Source organism: Pyxicephalus adspersus, chromosome 2 (assembly GCF_032062135.1).
Source record: "Pyxicephalus adspersus chromosome 2, UCB_Pads_2.0, whole genome shotgun sequence".
Classification (NCBI taxonomy): Eukaryota; Metazoa; Chordata; class Amphibia; order Anura; family Pyxicephalidae; genus Pyxicephalus; species Pyxicephalus adspersus.
The window spans coordinates 112,679,735-112,696,856 of NC_092859.1; the positions used below are offsets into that span (position 1 = coordinate 112,679,735).

The 17,122-nt window shown below is 36.1% G+C and overlaps 2 protein-coding genes across 4 annotated transcripts in view; both read right to left on the reverse strand.

Annotated features, from left to right (window-relative positions):
* The window catches only part of IL15RA (interleukin 15 receptor subunit alpha), an 18,008-nt gene extending 14,591 nt beyond the window's left edge, over positions 1-3,417 (reverse strand). For both annotated transcript variants that reach the window (XM_072401869.1, XM_072401868.1), the window contains exon 1: positions 3,154-3,417. In XM_072401869.1, coding sequence (XP_072257970.1) covers positions 3,154-3,247 — 94 coding nt within the window. In that variant the 5' untranslated portion in view covers positions 3,248-3,417. The remainder of the gene's footprint in view (positions 1-3,153) is intronic.
* A 1,770-nt stretch (positions 3,418-5,187) lies between these two features.
* LOC140322145 (uncharacterized) overlaps positions 5,188-17,122 on the reverse strand; it is a 17,815-nt gene continuing 5,880 nt past the window's right edge. Inside the window, exons 2-6 of one of the 2 annotated variants that reach the window (XM_072398760.1) lie at positions 9,860-10,045; positions 9,228-9,317; positions 8,840-9,064; positions 7,298-7,376; positions 5,188-6,884 (exon numbers count right to left, since the gene is read on the reverse strand). In XM_072398760.1, coding sequence (XP_072254861.1) covers positions 6,779-6,884; positions 7,298-7,376; positions 8,840-9,064; positions 9,228-9,317; positions 9,860-10,045 — 686 coding nt within the window. In that variant the 3' untranslated portion in view covers positions 5,188-6,778. Of the gene's footprint in view, positions 6,885-7,297; positions 7,377-8,839; positions 9,065-9,227; positions 9,318-9,859; positions 10,049-17,122 lie in introns of both variants that reach the window. The other variant, XM_072398759.1, reaches the window with a different exon arrangement.

Here is a 17,122-nt window from a genome sequence, read left to right on the forward strand (position 1 = left end):
CTATTATTTGTGCATGAACCTTCTTTAATTGAATATCTATATGCATTGATAGGAACATAATTTCCATATTTATGCAGATAAAAGATAATTAGATAAAAATATACCCTAAATAACAAAACACAAGATGATGCATTTAGTGACCTTTCACTTTATTACTTCAAAAAGACCACCATGCAAGGTGCATTTGGAGTCAACTATACAAGTATCACATAAAAAATATCAAATAAAAAAATAAAATAACAAAGAATTTGTTATTCTCAAGAAAGAGTTTGGATCATGTCATTCCTAAACATAAAAGATTTGTTCTCTGCAAAACCCTGTTCTTTTCTATAATAAAACTAATGAATTGGGTAGAACATGCATGATAAGTACATAAATCAAGAAAAAAAAGCTGCCTAAAGGGGACCTAAACTCAATTTTTTACTTTACGACAAAGAATTCCGGGGCGGTGCAGGACCAAATTGAGGAAAGCGCCAGCGCAATTGAAGATCTACGGAAATAAAGGCAAGTGTGATATTTTTACTTTTCAATTTAGTTCAGATTTATGCCTGAGTCAGGATGGTCAGAGATTAAAGTAGTGCAGAAATGGATAGAGATAAGCAGGGTAGGGAAAAGAGAAAGTTAAAGGGAAGATGATGTAGAAAAGAGAAATTGGAAGGGAAGGCCAGGAATTAGATAGCATTGGGTGCATCATATGTTTTACCAGCATTGCCGAGGCTGTGAAACCTTGAATGCTTGGGGAATGTGAGCAGAAAGGCTAGAAAGCCATAGCAGCCAATGGCAGGTCAGGATGAAGCCAGGGACTGATCTCCTTCCATAATCCTCTTCAGCTGTGCACATCTGCTTCTCATGCAGGGGATGCTTAGAAGGTACATGTCAGGCTAAAGGGAAGCAGGTGATACTGTAAACTGGCAGATCACTAATTCTGCCAGAGAAAGAAAACAGTGTCATACTGCTGAGGTGCATAGCGTGGGATCGGCCAGATAAACGCCTCCTAACAGTGAAATCACATACTTTATATGTGTTACTTGAAAATTTTACTTACCACTATTTTCTTAAAGTTCTATCATTGCAGTGCGTGACATTTGGGAAACACTGCACCTTGTCCTCTTGACTATAAAGCAGTGTCACCTGGCAAAGTATAAAAACAACTCTCAGCAATCTGCTCAGAGTAATGTTTCCAAGCCTGAAACACAAATATCTTTAATACCCCAAAAAGTGAGAAGTAGGAAAAGCACCTCAATGCACTGCTCAGATAGGACTTGAAGAAAAAGTAGTCTGATGACTGTCTAGCAGCTTTCATTATCAATTCAATGATCGTTTGAAAGTTTTATTCTTCGTGGATTCTAAGTGCTGAGAAGTCTGAAGCCACGTTCTGCCTATTCACCTGCAAAGGTTCCAGATGGTGACAAAGTGGACCATGTCATACCAATGTATGTTGAAATAGACAAAGTATCCTCTGCTGGAAACGTGTGACAGTGTGCAACTCAAGAACACAAACAGACCGGAACAGAGGGTTTACAGCCTTAGCAAGGACTTTCATGGCAGGATCACCAGATTTTATTGTAATGAATTAAAAGATTTAGACATCACAATGACATATAACATGTGTTTATGAGCTTTTAGTGATTGGGTTTACATCTACTTTTAATATCATGGCTAAAGAATGAAAGCACTTAAAAAGGGAAAAAATAGGGATTTTTTTTATATATTATCATTTTTTTAAATAAAAGCTGAAAAGAAAAACTTGTTAAAAACCTCAACCTCTTTTTAAAATCTGAAATATTGCTTTTAAGTCAAATGTAGCTCTTGGCTCCTTTTACATGTGTTTAGGATTTCCATTATCTCCTGTTTCAAAAAGTCAGCTGTATTCACAATATGAATCAGAGCAAGTCTTTTAGGTCCACTTTAAACAGCTTTTTGTTCTGTGATCTATCCTATCATGCACTGTATGGGACTGTAGGGCTCTGATCCTGTGCAGACGTCAGTTCCCCAATCTAACTCCATACTCTTCCCCTATAGCAAGCCACCATCGGGAGGCCCTTAGGACTTCTGTGTTCGAAAAGGATGGCGTCAGGAAAAAGACTGACAGAGGACCAGGAGTTTACAGTGCAGCAGAGGCAAATCCAGAAAATAGAGTCCCCATTTACATGCCAGACTTCTTGTATATATAACCCTGATCTTACTAGTGTAATGCTAAGGCTTGATGCTGGTAAAATACATGGCAATGCCCAGCAATTATTCTTCAGAGCGATCAGTCCTTATAAATGTTTGAGAAGCCAGAATAGCAAACATGGCACGTCACAATGAAGGGTGATTAGTTCTATATATTATATATATATATATATATATATATATATACACAGTGGTAACTCTGTATAAGTCCTTTTGGAATAAGTCCAACTTGGTATAAGTTCTGTTTAGACATGAAAAATTTTGCTTGGTATACAACCTTTGTGCTAGAACTTGTATGGGTCAAAATGGGTCATAACACCGCATGCTACCCTTACTTACCCCTCTCAAAACAAAGCCACGACTGCCCACGAGGGTCAGTACGCCAGTTGCTACCATTCAGTGATCAACCGGCGCTATAACTGTGAATTACATAACATCTCCTCCTCCTCCCTTCCCAGCACCATCATAGTAGCCACTCTACTCTTCTCAGCAAGGTAAGGGGAGGTTAAATTTGCATTTATTTGATCTAATTGCTTTTGTATTTATGTACTTTAGTATTAAGCAGTGTTTAAATTATTTCATACAGCCCAATCAATGTATTATATGCCAAAAACAACAGGGTTTGTTATTTCAAGGGAATTGATTATTCATTTTCCTTTTATTTCTTATGGGAAAAAGTTGGTATAAGTCCAAGAATCTGGAACAGATTAATGACTTATACCAAGGTACCACTGTATATATATATATATATCAGTCCTTGTATATATTACATCAGCACACATCACAATGTACTATGTTTTCAGCAGCCTTCAGAAAAACAAACAATCACATGTAAGGAAAGCATAGTAATAGTTTGCTTAGTACTCATCAATGTGCTCTGACCTCTAAACAGGAATCTAAATAGCCATGAAAAGTCTGACATTACTTCCTCCCAATAGCTCTGAGCATGCAGCACACCCATGGAGGGTCCTCTCTTACCTGGAGGTGAAGATGATGCCATTTGCAGTGTTAGGAGAAGCAGTACACAAAGTAGTAAAGCATGTGTGTATAAAGTGAGCAGGGCCAGGGCCATCAGACACAGCTGGGTGTCTTGTCTCCAGCCTGAGGGATTCCTGGGAGAAAGCTAAACTCCTACACACGTGTGCTGCACATGGGGAGCTGCTTTTACACCACATGGGCACTCCGCATGCTTCACCATCCTGTCAGCCATGGAGTCTTCGTGGTTGTTCATAGCTTGAAGTCTCAGACACTGGGGTGGAGGATTCACACTTTCACTTTCACTTTTAACAATGCAGAAATTTAAAGGGACAGCAGACTTTTTCTCTTTCTTTTTTATTATGCAATGTGAGTTTGGAAATGAATGTGTCAGAATGATTGTGTTCTCTGAGGTCATCTAAGAGTCACAAAGAACAGATGTTGGGTGTTATATGGCTCCTTGTGAGGGGAGAGATTTTAGGACAATTCAGATGAAATTTGGGGATGTGTTGAGAATAAAAGGATGTTTGCTGCAAATGTAATATGAAGGGGAGGGGGACTGCAGCAAAGTACTAACGATCCCCATTAAAACTCACTAAAAATTCTGTTATATGTGAAACTAGTGAGTGCAACACAACGTTAGGAAGTCAAAATGTGAACCTATTTTTTAGGGAACATTTGCTTTAGAAATAAAAGATTACTTTTTATCTTAGGTTTTCAATTAATCCAGTTATAGCATAGCAGTATATAAAATATAGTCAACAAGTTTTTTTTTTCCTGCAAGCAGCACAAGTACCTGGATTTGGCTTGGTGTTAATCTATTTCATTCCATGTTCAAGAAAAATGGTCATTACTGTGGTTTTCCTCTTGCATTGGGCCTGATTTATTAAAGCTCTCCAAGGCTGGAGAGGATACACTTTCATCAGTGAAGATGGGAGATCCAGCAAACCTGGAATGGATTTCTAAAGTCATATGCTATTTGTTATCAAATGTTTTCAATCCTGGATCAGATCCATTCCTGGTTTTTTGGATCACCCAGCTTCACTGATGAAAGTGTATCATCTCCAGCCTTGGAGAGCTTTAATAAATCAGGCCTATTGTCCAGTAACAGTCTTGCTGACAGCCCAGGCTCAAAGAATAAGTAGAATGCTAGATGTCATTTACCAAGAAAACTAGGGACATCTTGTGGCTAGAAAGAAATACTGCAGGGGATAATGCCTAAGCTTCATACAACAAATGCTTTTTTTATTTTATGTTTTAAATAAGTTATACTATATTTTTTATTATTATTACTATAATTATTTTTTTTATTGACTTTTAAGAATGACATGTTACATAACAGCTATACTATCAGTTTAAAATACAGAGAAGTTATCCTTTTGAAAATAATTGCCCAGAGAAATTGAGGGGAAATATTTCACTTGGGATATATGTTCTTGTGTCCACTGTCTATGATAGCAATTCTTCTCAGTTTGCAAAGATTTATTCACACTTTATGTTGACTCTCCAAGACAAGAAGAAGGGGAAACCTTCCCAACAGGACACAGAGAGCAAAACATTATCAAATAAGGGTTCTAACAAATCCTTGTTAAAACAAAATAGGATGGGTATAGGGCAGGATTGTCTAAAGCTGGACTTTGGGGACCATGCACATTTTTACTATTTCTCTAACAAACAACACTAAACTTAGTATGGTGTGCTTTACAATGAATCAGAACATACATGAAAATATTGGCCTGTGTGTGCCCTTCAAGGACTGGAGTTGAACAGCTATGGCACTGATATTTTTTGGCTGATAAAGTAATAGCAAGAATTGCACGGGGTTTGATCTTTATGAGGACATCCAATTGGCCCCCCGGATTGATGGGTCTGGGTCACCTCCATCTTTGCCCTTAGTGTAAATGCTTCTCTGTTTGCAGGTAAGGAAACACCCTAGTTTCATGAAAACCAATTAACACATGTAATAGTATTCCTTGCAAAGGCAGAGCAGCTAAAAGTGTTCAGAACTTGGCACCAAAAAAATTGTGATTGTTTAAATTGTTAACTGTGTAACTAAGTTTTTTTGTCTTTATTTTTTATTGACATGAAATCGAATTAACAAACAGAAATAAATAACCATTATATCATTTGCAATCTTACAGATAATCAGCAGCCAGCTGGAGCAATCAGCAGAATATACAATAAAGAAAAACTGATTTCAGAGTCATCAACATTTCCTGTCCCTTTTTTCTTCTTTTTTATTTCTAGCGTGTTAAGTTGTTTCCTTACCAAGTTTATTGTGCATTACAATAAACATCATAATCCTCATATTTTTGTAACAAATTAGATAAAATATGAACAAACAAAAAATTGAATAAACCAAACAAATAACCAGGGGGGCCGTCATCCTGAAAAACCGTCCTAGGAAAATGACTGTCCCATAACTCGTGGATGATCAGATAAATGAAGTACCAAGAATGTGTTGATGTCAAGGTAAGTACTTAGGCCCTGATTTATGAAAACTCTTCAAGGCTGGAGAGAATACACTTTTATCAGTCAAGCTGGGTGATCCAGCAAACCTGGAATGGATCTGGTCCAGGATTCAAAACATTTGGTAGCAAATAGCAAATTATTTTTTTTAAATCCATTCCATGTTTTCTGGATCACCCAGCTTCACTTTTGAAAGTGTATTCTCTCCAGCTTTGGAGAGCTTTCATAAATCAGGCCCTTAGTATCTAGTATTAAGGGCCAACTCCCACTGAGATTATGCTACCTGGTAAATGATATCACCTGCTATTCGTTCAATGTCAATGAGAGGACAGCATTCTCTGATCATACCAAGTTGTATGTTTAAAAAGGTCAAACGCCTCTTGTAGCTGAGTGGATGAGAGTGTGTGTGGTAGATTTTGCATCCAGGTCTTAAACTAATTGTTTTTAGTGACATGTCAGTGGTTAATCAGCAGTTTTCAGTCATTTTGCTACATTAAATTAACATTTATTATCAATATTAATAATCTTTTTTATCACAAAAGAGAAGATAACTGAGACAAATGTTTTTTAAATTAGCTAAGTTACCTGAACTTAATCTGTAATGACTCCAGACATTTTAATAATGATCATTCATGCTACACTATACAAGTGCTTCACACTTTAAGCATATCTACATAAAGAAATGATGTAAACTGCCATTGCTGAACTCAAAGTAAAGATTGATAATTGCCTGGATATAAAGTGGATCTTCTGGTTTTAGTAGTTTCACTCACACGTGAAACAAGCATGCAGATAACTGTGTGATAGGTTGTGAGAACCTGAGCTGTATACTCATTCTGGGTCAGCGATTCAGATGCTATAATGCCAGATGATCTGAACACCAACCAAGCAAACAGGATTTTTAGAACCAGGTCACCAGTGGCAGCTTTCATGATCTCTCAGTCAAAGATAACTTTTAAAGGCAGACAAGTCAATATTAAAATTCTGAAACACACAGAAAAAACAAGTTTTTTAAGTAAGCATTGCATTATTTAAACTCAAAATGCTATATAGCTGTATATTTCTTAAAGGACTAAAATAGAAATGTAGGATAAAAGCTTCAAATTTATATTTTTGGTCATTTAAAAACATAAATAGTGATATTATTGATCATATAAAATTATTTCTTTTCATTGAGAGGAACTACAGTAGAATATCTTTCATTATCTTCCTCACATCCAGATTTGGCTTCCTTTGTTAAATTCTTACTGGCAGACATCTCTTTCCTAAAAACAGAAAACAAGAAAAAGGCAATAGGAATGGAAAAGCAGTTTAAAGCTAATGCAATATATGACGTGCCACTAAAATTAATGAAGTGTCAGTGATCTCAGAAGCATTTTAAACTAAATTCAAATGTAAGGGATATTTACCAAATAGCAAGCAGCAATATCCGATTGGCACAAGCACAAAGCCTATCCGATGTGCCTTTAGGGTCTCTGGACCATTTTGCAGTGCCATGTTATTGCTCTCTTTTTCTAACAGAATACAGCATTGTCTTTCTTTCTTCATATTTTCCCATCCTAATATATTTTCCCAATAATAGAAGCTGTAACCACACTGACATTTTTACTGACTATTGCATTTTTTTATTTCAGTACAAAATCCATGCCCTAAAAGGCCTTTATCACAACAGACATACCCTAGTTTAATCCCAAAGATGGCCAACGACATGAACATGAAGACCAGAACGGTACAAGTGATGATGTATCGAGGTAACCCTGTATACAAAGAGAAAACATACTGAGCAGAGGTAAAGATACAATAAATGAAACATGTCCGAGTGCTACTTTTTTATTACCTATAATATTTAGGGTATACAAACAATAACTTATAGCAGCTAGTTTTTACCTTCTCTTCAAATTTTACTATTGGAGAAAAAACTTGTGAATTATTATATCTATATAATATCTATATAAGATGAGGATGTTATGTGTAAACAGAAGACATTTGGTCACACTTTTAATCATGGTGTTATTGTGCCCTACTTTATGATTGTTAGGTACATAAAACACCATTGAGTTATCTAATTAATTTAGATATAAAATCATTTCAGACTGGCCATTAGGTTGCAGTATGGTTACCCCTTTCTGATGCCAATGAACCACTGCCTTGGGGAGTGTCTCCCCACAGAAGCCCCATGGAAAATGAATGGGGGCAGCAGTGAGTGGTACCAGTGCCACTCACTGTCGCCAGCTGTCAAATGCGCAGATACTGGTTCTTTAGGAACCAGCAATGCGGTGCAAGTGACCGAGTGGCTGGCAAGGTTCCAGCCACCGGAAGGCACGTGGGCCTGTGGATCCTTGGATCAACCTGTATTTATTCATTAAAATATTTTACATTTCTGCTAGTATAACCACCTGAATTTTAACCTTACATAACGTCCAAACATTACAAAACATCCAAAGCTCAATCACCAGTATTGACAGTTCACATATTTGCTTTTTAGGTATTTTTTATCATCACTTTTTGTTGACCACTTTAAATATAACATAAACCTATAAATAAGATGCTTTTATACATAACCTGTTTCCTTTTCTTTCGGTGTTGTGTCTGTCTTGTTTGACTAATTAGCTTCAGAGGAAAAAAAAATGTTTTTAAATACATATTATTCTTAAACTAATAATGTCACACTTACCTCCTGTAAATGAGTGTGATTAGAAAGTATAAGGCACTGCTGACTGCCAGTCTTTGCGGATTTACAGTGAGGATTAGTGATTAGTTTCCAGACTTCAGTTTTTCTTTAAAGAAGACAATTTACTTCAAAAACACTTCGACCGATTGATTCAGTATTGTCTTAAATATTTTAAACTACAATTTTAATTGGGTTTCATGGAAAAGATGGGTTCCTACTGATTTATGTTCCTGTTTAGCCTTAGATGTTTAGCAAATCTTTAAATCTAATTTAAACATTTTAAATTTGACTTGATTTTTTATTTATAATTTTGTATTATTTAATATTGTGTTATATGGACATATTTATATATATATATACTGTATTTATTTACGGCAAACATCAGTAAATTATTTGAAAATGTTTACATTTTTCTTGTGGAGTTTTCAGTAGCACCACAACAATGCATTATCACCAAGAATATATATATGAAAATATATGAAATAATATTCATAAAATACTATTCCACTTTTTTGAGTACAATACCAGCTACATGACATCTCTACGTACATGGATACTTAGACTGATTCTCATCATCCCTGTTGGGGCATCCGTCAGTCAGGTTAACCCACATGGCACTTTTATTGCAGTCCATACACTTCAGAACTCTGTAGTCTCCATCCTCAGTGAAGGTATTGCCATTCAAACTGTACATTAATTCCTGTCCTAACTGAAATTTTGTTAAAGTATGATTTATGGTGGCAAGTGGTACAACTGGAGGAGGACCACAAAAATCTAAAAAAAAAACAAAAACAAAATCATAATAATAATTTGTATTATTGAAATCTTTCATTTTTTTAATGGAAATTATAAATATAAGGTTAGCTTTTTTTCTGGAAATTCAAATAGTAACTATGGACTATAAATACTTTTAATTTAGTGGTTTGTGTGTTTTTACCTGTCCATGCTGTTCTGTTTTCATTGCTCAAGAAATTATCATCCATAGTCGTCTCACATTCATGGCCTGTAAAATTTTCTGTACCCACAGCTGCAATGCAATGACATAGTTACATAGTAGGTTAGGTTGAAAAAATCTATTAAGTTCAACCACTAGGGAAATAAACATATCCCAGATATAAAACCCTATTGACAGTTGATTCAGAAGAAGGCAAAAAAAAAACTCCTGGTACAATTTGCTTTTGAAAGGGATTTAATTTTATACACAGATAGGTGAACACTAGTCAATAAATTCCCCCTCTAAAGCTCAGTTAGAAAAAAAATACTATTGATTACTTTATGACCAGTCATAATAACAAATCACCAATAATGCTTTACTTTTTTTTTGTCCCAGCCAGACAAAAAGATGATACTTGTCAAAAACAATTATACAAACAGCAAGCTTGATATCTTTTTTGTAGTCTATTTTATATCAGTGTTTTTCTTAAGTTGTGTGTTGTTTTTTTTTTTTTTGCATTTCACAAGTAAAAATTAATACATTTTGTAATAAACAATATAAAAGTTTGCAATAATACAGAGATTCAATAAATTACATTTTTAATAAATATGACTTAAGTTGTGAAGTTAACTTACTGATGCAGCAGTTGTCAAAAGTGTCCCATTTAGCCTCTTCTGAGATTTTGACACAATTATAACTTAAAGGATCTGCATTTAGACCCTCATAGCCGTCCTCACACTGATACATTACTACAGTACCGATCATATACATTTTAGCACTCAGTCTACTGGAGGTCAGTTCCACTGGATACATACAGTGTTCTGCTTTGAAAAAAAAAACAAAAAACAGTGATTTAGTAACATACATTAGGATAGATGGGCTCTTGTCCGTATTCAGTACATGAAATCCCACCCTTGACTTGGCTTCAGGAAAGAGAGGTACTATATACTGTCAATCCTAAATTAAATATTAGGACAAAAAAATCATCTGCTCATTAGCAGGTTATAAAATTAATTAAACCTAACCTAAAATCTAGAGTAAAACAACACAAAACTGATTCCATTAATTATTTAATAAAAATGAATGGATCCAATCGCCTTAGTTGGCCATTCATGTTTTCTACCCTTACTAAAATGGGATTCTCTAGACCCTTTATTGGAGCAATTTGTTCCCTCTACAGTTGCCCTACAGCCTCTGTCAAGTTCCCTGATGCCTCCTCTACATTATTTCCCATTAAAAAGAAGACGCGACAGGGTTGCCCCCTGTCCCCCTTACTTTTTGCTCTCAGTATTGAGCCCCTAGCAGAGAAAATAAGATCCAAACCCAATATTCATGGTTTTTCGGTAAAGGGAGTTCCTATTATAAAATTTCGCTATATGCTGATGATGTCCTTCTCATGCTAACACAACCTATTACCACCCTCCCGAATGTGTGGACTGAACTTAGTGCCTTTAGCAATTTCAGGTTATAAGGTGAATTCCTCGAAGACAGAAGCTTTACCCTTACATATACCGCCTGCACAACTTTCAGCGTTACAGGACAGGTACCCTTTTATGTGGCGGGAGCACTCTTTTGAGTTATCTAGGCACCCAGAATACAGCTACATATAATCAATTGTACGCTCGTAATTACCCCCTATTGTTCCAGGAACTATATAATTTCCCGAACAAACGCTCCTGGACTATGTCGTTCTCCTCCAGTGTATGCCAGGAGTAGGAGGAGGCTTGGATTTCCCCACTGTTGGGTCAGCACATATTATTTAATATCAATTATGTCTCACCAACAATAATGCTGGTAAAACACTGGCCATTGTCTTAGTTCCTGAGTAGTTAAAAACACAAAGCCATACCTAATTATCTAGTCTTGACCAGAACTAACTGTATGCAACATGTTTTTTGATCATCTGCCAAGCCATTTATTTGGAAGACTTCTTGGATGAATGCAACTCACTTCCTCAGCTAAGTATTTTTGTTATATCTAAGTCTTTGTAACTGCATTGTGTTATCTATCTGTCTTTATTACATAAATAGTATAATCTTTCAAGTGTTTGTGTTATGTCTCTTTGTACACTTCAAATTCAACCCATCAATATTTGCATAAACTGTCACAAATTATCTTCGTCACATAACACCCACGTCATCCTAATGTGATGCTATGGAGTTCCTCTATTTTATTAACAGAGAGGGATCTGCATTCCCCAATGGTTTTTATGAGGAATATATGGAGAGCATACAAGTCTAAGTATGGTCTCTCCTCTCAAGCCTCTGTACATCCATTACACACTCTCCTTTAATACCAGATAGTTTAGCCAGAAATATGTGGCAACCATGGAGGGAAAAAGGGCTGTTCCATCTCCAGAATTTTTTTACATCCAGTAGAATAGAGACCACACTCCTTTCCAAAACTACAAGAAAAATTTGACCACCCACAAGCCGCTTTTTTGCATACTTGCAGATTAGGCATTATGTCCAATCCCTTCAACCAATGCCCAGATTTACTGAAATTACTACTTTTGAGAGAATGGGCCAAATTTATCAAGCAAAATCGGTTGCCGCCTTAATTGCTATGATCTCACGATTGACATCTTAACAGATCCTCCTTAATCGCGCATCTGAAATCTAATCGCCTTAATTGGCGCATTCGCGGCAGTGAGATGCGAATGAACGAGCGCATATGACTCCAGCCCGCGGTAAACCGGCTCAATATAATGGCGCGAAATAACGCGCAACCAGTGAGCACGGATTTCATTGATGAATTAGGCTCAATATGTGTTGATGGTCCTTATTCCAAGGGCCTTTTTTCCTCCATTTATTGCCTGCTTCATGTGTCTGCACAGGAGGTTTCTGGTAAACTTGCGTACATGTGTACTTGGGAGGCCATCTTGGGCCTAACTTTGGAGGGAGATGAGTGGTCAACTCTTTGGGAGGCGGCAAACAAAAGCTCAATATGCACACTTTGCAAAGAAAATCCATATAAGTTTCTTTTTCGGTGGTATCACATGCCGGATGTGCTGCTGTGGTTTTGCCCCATTATTTTGCCTTCTCTATTCCTTTCCCTTCCCCCCATTTACCTAAATATTATGTTTACAGTCTGTTTTTCTTTTCTTCTTACTTTTTGTTAAAACTTTTTGTTAAAACTTTTTTGTTTCATGTATATTGGATTTTTGCCACTTACCATAAATGATATATGGGATTGTACCTATTAAATTACTGTTTTGCTATTGTTGTTCATATATGTGACCTATGTGGTTTTACTCGATGTACCGCTTACCATCCGGTATACCATGTTCATGTTATGTCCTTTTCATGTTTTTTCTTTTGTATATGAAAAATTGTTCAATAAAACTCCATTTAAAAAAAAAAAAATGAATGGATCGGCAGAAGCATTTTGGGCAGCCACTTCCTATACTGACTGGGTACTTATTGTCCACAAAGCTTTTGCACCATTTTCGATCTCTTGTCCGCCAAATGCTTTTCAAACTGACTATGGATCAACTGGCCCAAGCAAGCTTGCCTTACTCTCTGAAATCTTTAACAGAAAATGGGCAGTATTATCATTCTCTCTTCACGTAAAAGGAAACAAGCATCACACTGGGTGCAGCAGACAAGCATCCTACCGGGTGTAGGTTCCTCTGCTTATGCGTTTTATACAAGCAGGGGTGACAGCCAATAATGCAATATATTGAACATAGGCCTTCTGGAGCATAGGCCTTCTTTTTTTAAATCTGTGTATAAGTAAATACTCCAATGACCTGGAAAATATATTGTAAACTTGTACTAATATACTGGTACGAGACTCAACAACTGTCCTTTCTGGACAAATATGGACTTAAAATTCAAGTCTACTTTAACCCTCTTTGTATAAGTTCTCTCTCATTTTGAAAATTGTTTCCTTATAGAATACCTAAATATGAACATTCACAGCTGACAGCAAATAATGTTTTGTATGCATATGTACACTGAAAAGGAGCAGAAAAGAATGATCTGTTTAACTATATGTTTAACTATATCTATAACAATGTCCAAAATAAAAACAGGACTAGTAAACTAAAATATATTACATTTTGGTTTATGGGTTTGCTTACATTTTATTAGTATTTTTTTATTATTATTTTAATATTAGCTGTACCTTGAATGCTATTTTGTATGGAAAAGTTCAAACCACAACTGTGTTTAGAACAACATACAAAAAAAGTACCAATATCAAATTTAAAAATTACAAGCGATAATCTTACCCTAAGCAAAGCAATTGCTATTGTGATAATCCATGAAACAACCTGGCCACAGCTAAATTTATGATTAAATAAAAGTGCATCAAATAGTATACATTTCCTCTCTTTACATACTAGTAGAATAAGATAGACCAACCAAAGCTGTTTAAAAGATGTGACAAATGTGGTAAATCATTCTCATGGCACGACTGTCAAGGTCACATTAGATGTGTTGCAAGTATGGAAAGAGCCATGAATGTGCTAAGATGTGATGCTTCAAAGATATGCAGAATATTGGTGCAGTATCTGATGTTGAATCAGGCTACTTTTCAATTGAACTGGTAAGAAATTTGCCTTTGTAAATGTTTTAAAATAAGAACCACTGAGGTCAAGTTTCCAGTGCAAAAGAAGTAGGTAAAAATGTCTTTAATGTAAACTGGGCAGAGTTGAATGAGATAACTCATGAACACCACAAGAGCATTTTCATTAAAATAAAAAAAAAAATCACACTTTTACTTCTACAGAACCCTCAATCCATCTATGCCAGGTTTCCATTGCCGTCCTTCATTCTTCCAGCATGCGATGGTAAAAACAGAAGGGGAGGGGCCTAAAAGTATTTAGGACAGGTCATTAGTGCAGAAAGGGACAGACAATGCCCCTTCTACAATAATCCCACCTACCTGCCTGACCCCTCTGAATATCTGGCGAAAAGCTGAAGAGAAGAAAGAATAAAATGATAGCGCCATGCGAGAGAACAGGGACAAATGTTCGGTTCCGCTTTAAATCAGCAACAGTTGATAGTGGTCAGGCCATGCTAGAGCTTGTAAAAAGGAGGATAAGAAGTTTGGTTCGCTGAATGCAGAACAATAATAGTCTGAGAAGAAAAGTTTAAAATGAAATATATCTGACTATATATATACCTATATTCACAGAAAAAGACATGGCATTTCAATTTTTCATGTACAATTTTTCATGTACAATTTGTTTGGTTTTTAAATAATTGTAACAGAAATTTGTGGGTAAATTGGTAAATATAAATATTTTGTTCCTAAACCAAACAGAAAGTCTACCACAGCTTTCTCCACTCTTACCCATGCCCTTGGCCAACCTAAGGTTAACCTGGGTGTGGGTTAGCTTGTAGATAATAAAACATGTTTCTGAATTTTGGAAGTTCTTCCGATCACACAAAACATCTTGGAAATTCTCTGCTACTGAGTACTGATTGTTCTCTTTTCTAAAGAAAACAGAACAGATCTTGTGATCTTATATTGTAGGTAGCATTTAGAGACAACAAACAAAAAACAGGGACTTTTTAGGTAGATCTATTCAATTGCAATACCAATTTAAAAGTAAAAGCACATTACAAACTTTATTTGATATATAAAAATTAGATAAAAACATAAATAAAAAAAAATCTCAATTTACATTCAACACATTTCACAGAAGGTCTCTGTTTCTTCTGGAATTTTTATTAAGACAAACTAGCAAATAGACATACAATTAGATGTAGGCAGCCTACTGAAAACAGTGGATTTGGCAACGTAACTTACGTCCAGAGTTAATATTATTCTAAGCTTCATCTGCCTAACACAGATCTGGAGGGGGCTCCAAATGTGAATGAAGAACTCTGAGGTGAATGGGGTCTCTGATATAAGGGGAGAACTCTAATGTGAAGTTGGAGATACTAATGTTAAGTGGGGGACTGTAATGTAAAATAGAAAGCTCTGCTGTAAAGTAGGAAGTCTGATGTATAAGTGAGTCTCCAATCTTTTTTTTTATTTTTTTATTTTTATTTTTTTTTTATTAGCAACCAATAAAAACAGACAATTACAGAACTCAAACCAGTGTATACAGATGGCAAAAGCAAATAAAAGCGTAAAAAGGCATACAATTTTACAGAAATAGTCATATCTAGTAACTTGAGAGAGAGAAGATCATTGAAGGAATTTTGTGTACAGTCACATGGTGAATCAAATTTAGCGTGCGAGTAGTGTTATCTCTTGCCTCCCTAAATGGGAGGAAGTCTCCAATCTAAGTGTAAATTAACCTTAGGTTTTTCTTTTTTTTGTCGCTTACAAATTTTGAAACTAACCATTTCTGAAACTGAACTCTATGGCCACTATGACATTGGATAAATGTGGTATTCGTGACAGTTACAATTACGTTCTTACGGAACCAAATTAGCTGACATTTTTATTCCAGCTATTGAGGTTACCAATACAATTAAACAGCCAGAAAGATGATTGATTTTGTACTTCTCTCAAGACATCAGCACAGAAAAGCTGACACTATTTTCTTTATCAAAATATTTTCTAAGGAAGTATTTTGTAGTGAAAAGATTTCTAAAAAAAGATTGGTGGTTTCCCTCACTTTTAGAATGACTAATTTGATGAATAATATGATTTTCCTCTCAGACGTTCTTTCTTTACCTTTATGGTTGGATGATTAAATTGAGTAGCAGTTGGGCTGAGCAAAGGGCTTCTCACACTCATACCACAAATTTGTGGTGACATTCTTTACAGAAACCTCCTACAGCTTCCTACTATAACAAAGACCTCTACAGATAATATAAACCTCTTACAGAAAGTACAGACTTACTTTAATGTATGCTAGATTAAAATGATAAGTAATAGCATGACAAACTTTGACCAATGACGATGAATTGTATAGGGAACTGATCCCCAACTGTGGCCTATGAGTCGTTTGTGGCTATTGGCTATCCTGGAACCTCACAGGCACTGATTTGAACCTGTACCTATTTTAACACTCTGGGCCTGATTTGTTAAAGCTGTTGAAAAGATAGACTACAATAAGACAACCTGTATGATCCAGCACACCTGGAATTTTTTTTTCAATCATTTGCTAATATTTGGCAAATGTTTTTAATACTGGACTAGATCCATGCCAAGGTTGCTGGATCACTCAGGCTCGCCCACCCATGATAGTCTATCTTCTCCAGTATTGGAGAGCTATTAGGCCCTCTGCATATGCCCTAAAGCCAAACATTGGCTTATTTATGTAAAATGATGAAGATAATCACAATTTCTTATATGCTACCACTATATGGATATGGAATATTCCTTTTAGAATTAGTACGGAGTTATGGCTCCCCGTACACACTCTTATCATCTCTTGTCTGGACTACTGTAACCTCCTCCTCTCTAGTCCTCCACTAACCCGACTCTTTCCTCTACAATCTTTTATGAATGCTCCAGCCAGACTCATTCATCCTTCCCACCGCTCCTCTATTGAGTTGGGGCAGCTCTAGAAAAGTGTTGGAGCCAAGCGTGTGATGATGTTATGAGTGAGGAAGTCAGTAGTAGGTCATTGGAGGAGGAAAGAGAGTGGCCAGGGGAGTATTTTTCTATCAGGTCAAAAATAAATAGACTGTGGAGGGATTTAAAAGGCAAAGCACAGGAGCTTAAATTTGATTCTAAGGTGAAATGGAAGCCAGTGAAGAGAACTACAAACAGATGCATCAAGAGGAGCGGTGGGAAGGATGGATATGTCAGGCTGCAGCAATCATAAAAGATTGGGTTAGTGGAATACCAGAGGGAAGGATGTTACAGTAGTTCAGATGAGAGATAATAAGTGCATGTACAAGGAGTTTGGTGATTTCTGGGGATTTTGAAGATGTTGCGTAAGTGAAAGTGACAGGACCTGGAAATGTTCTGAATATGGGGGGTAA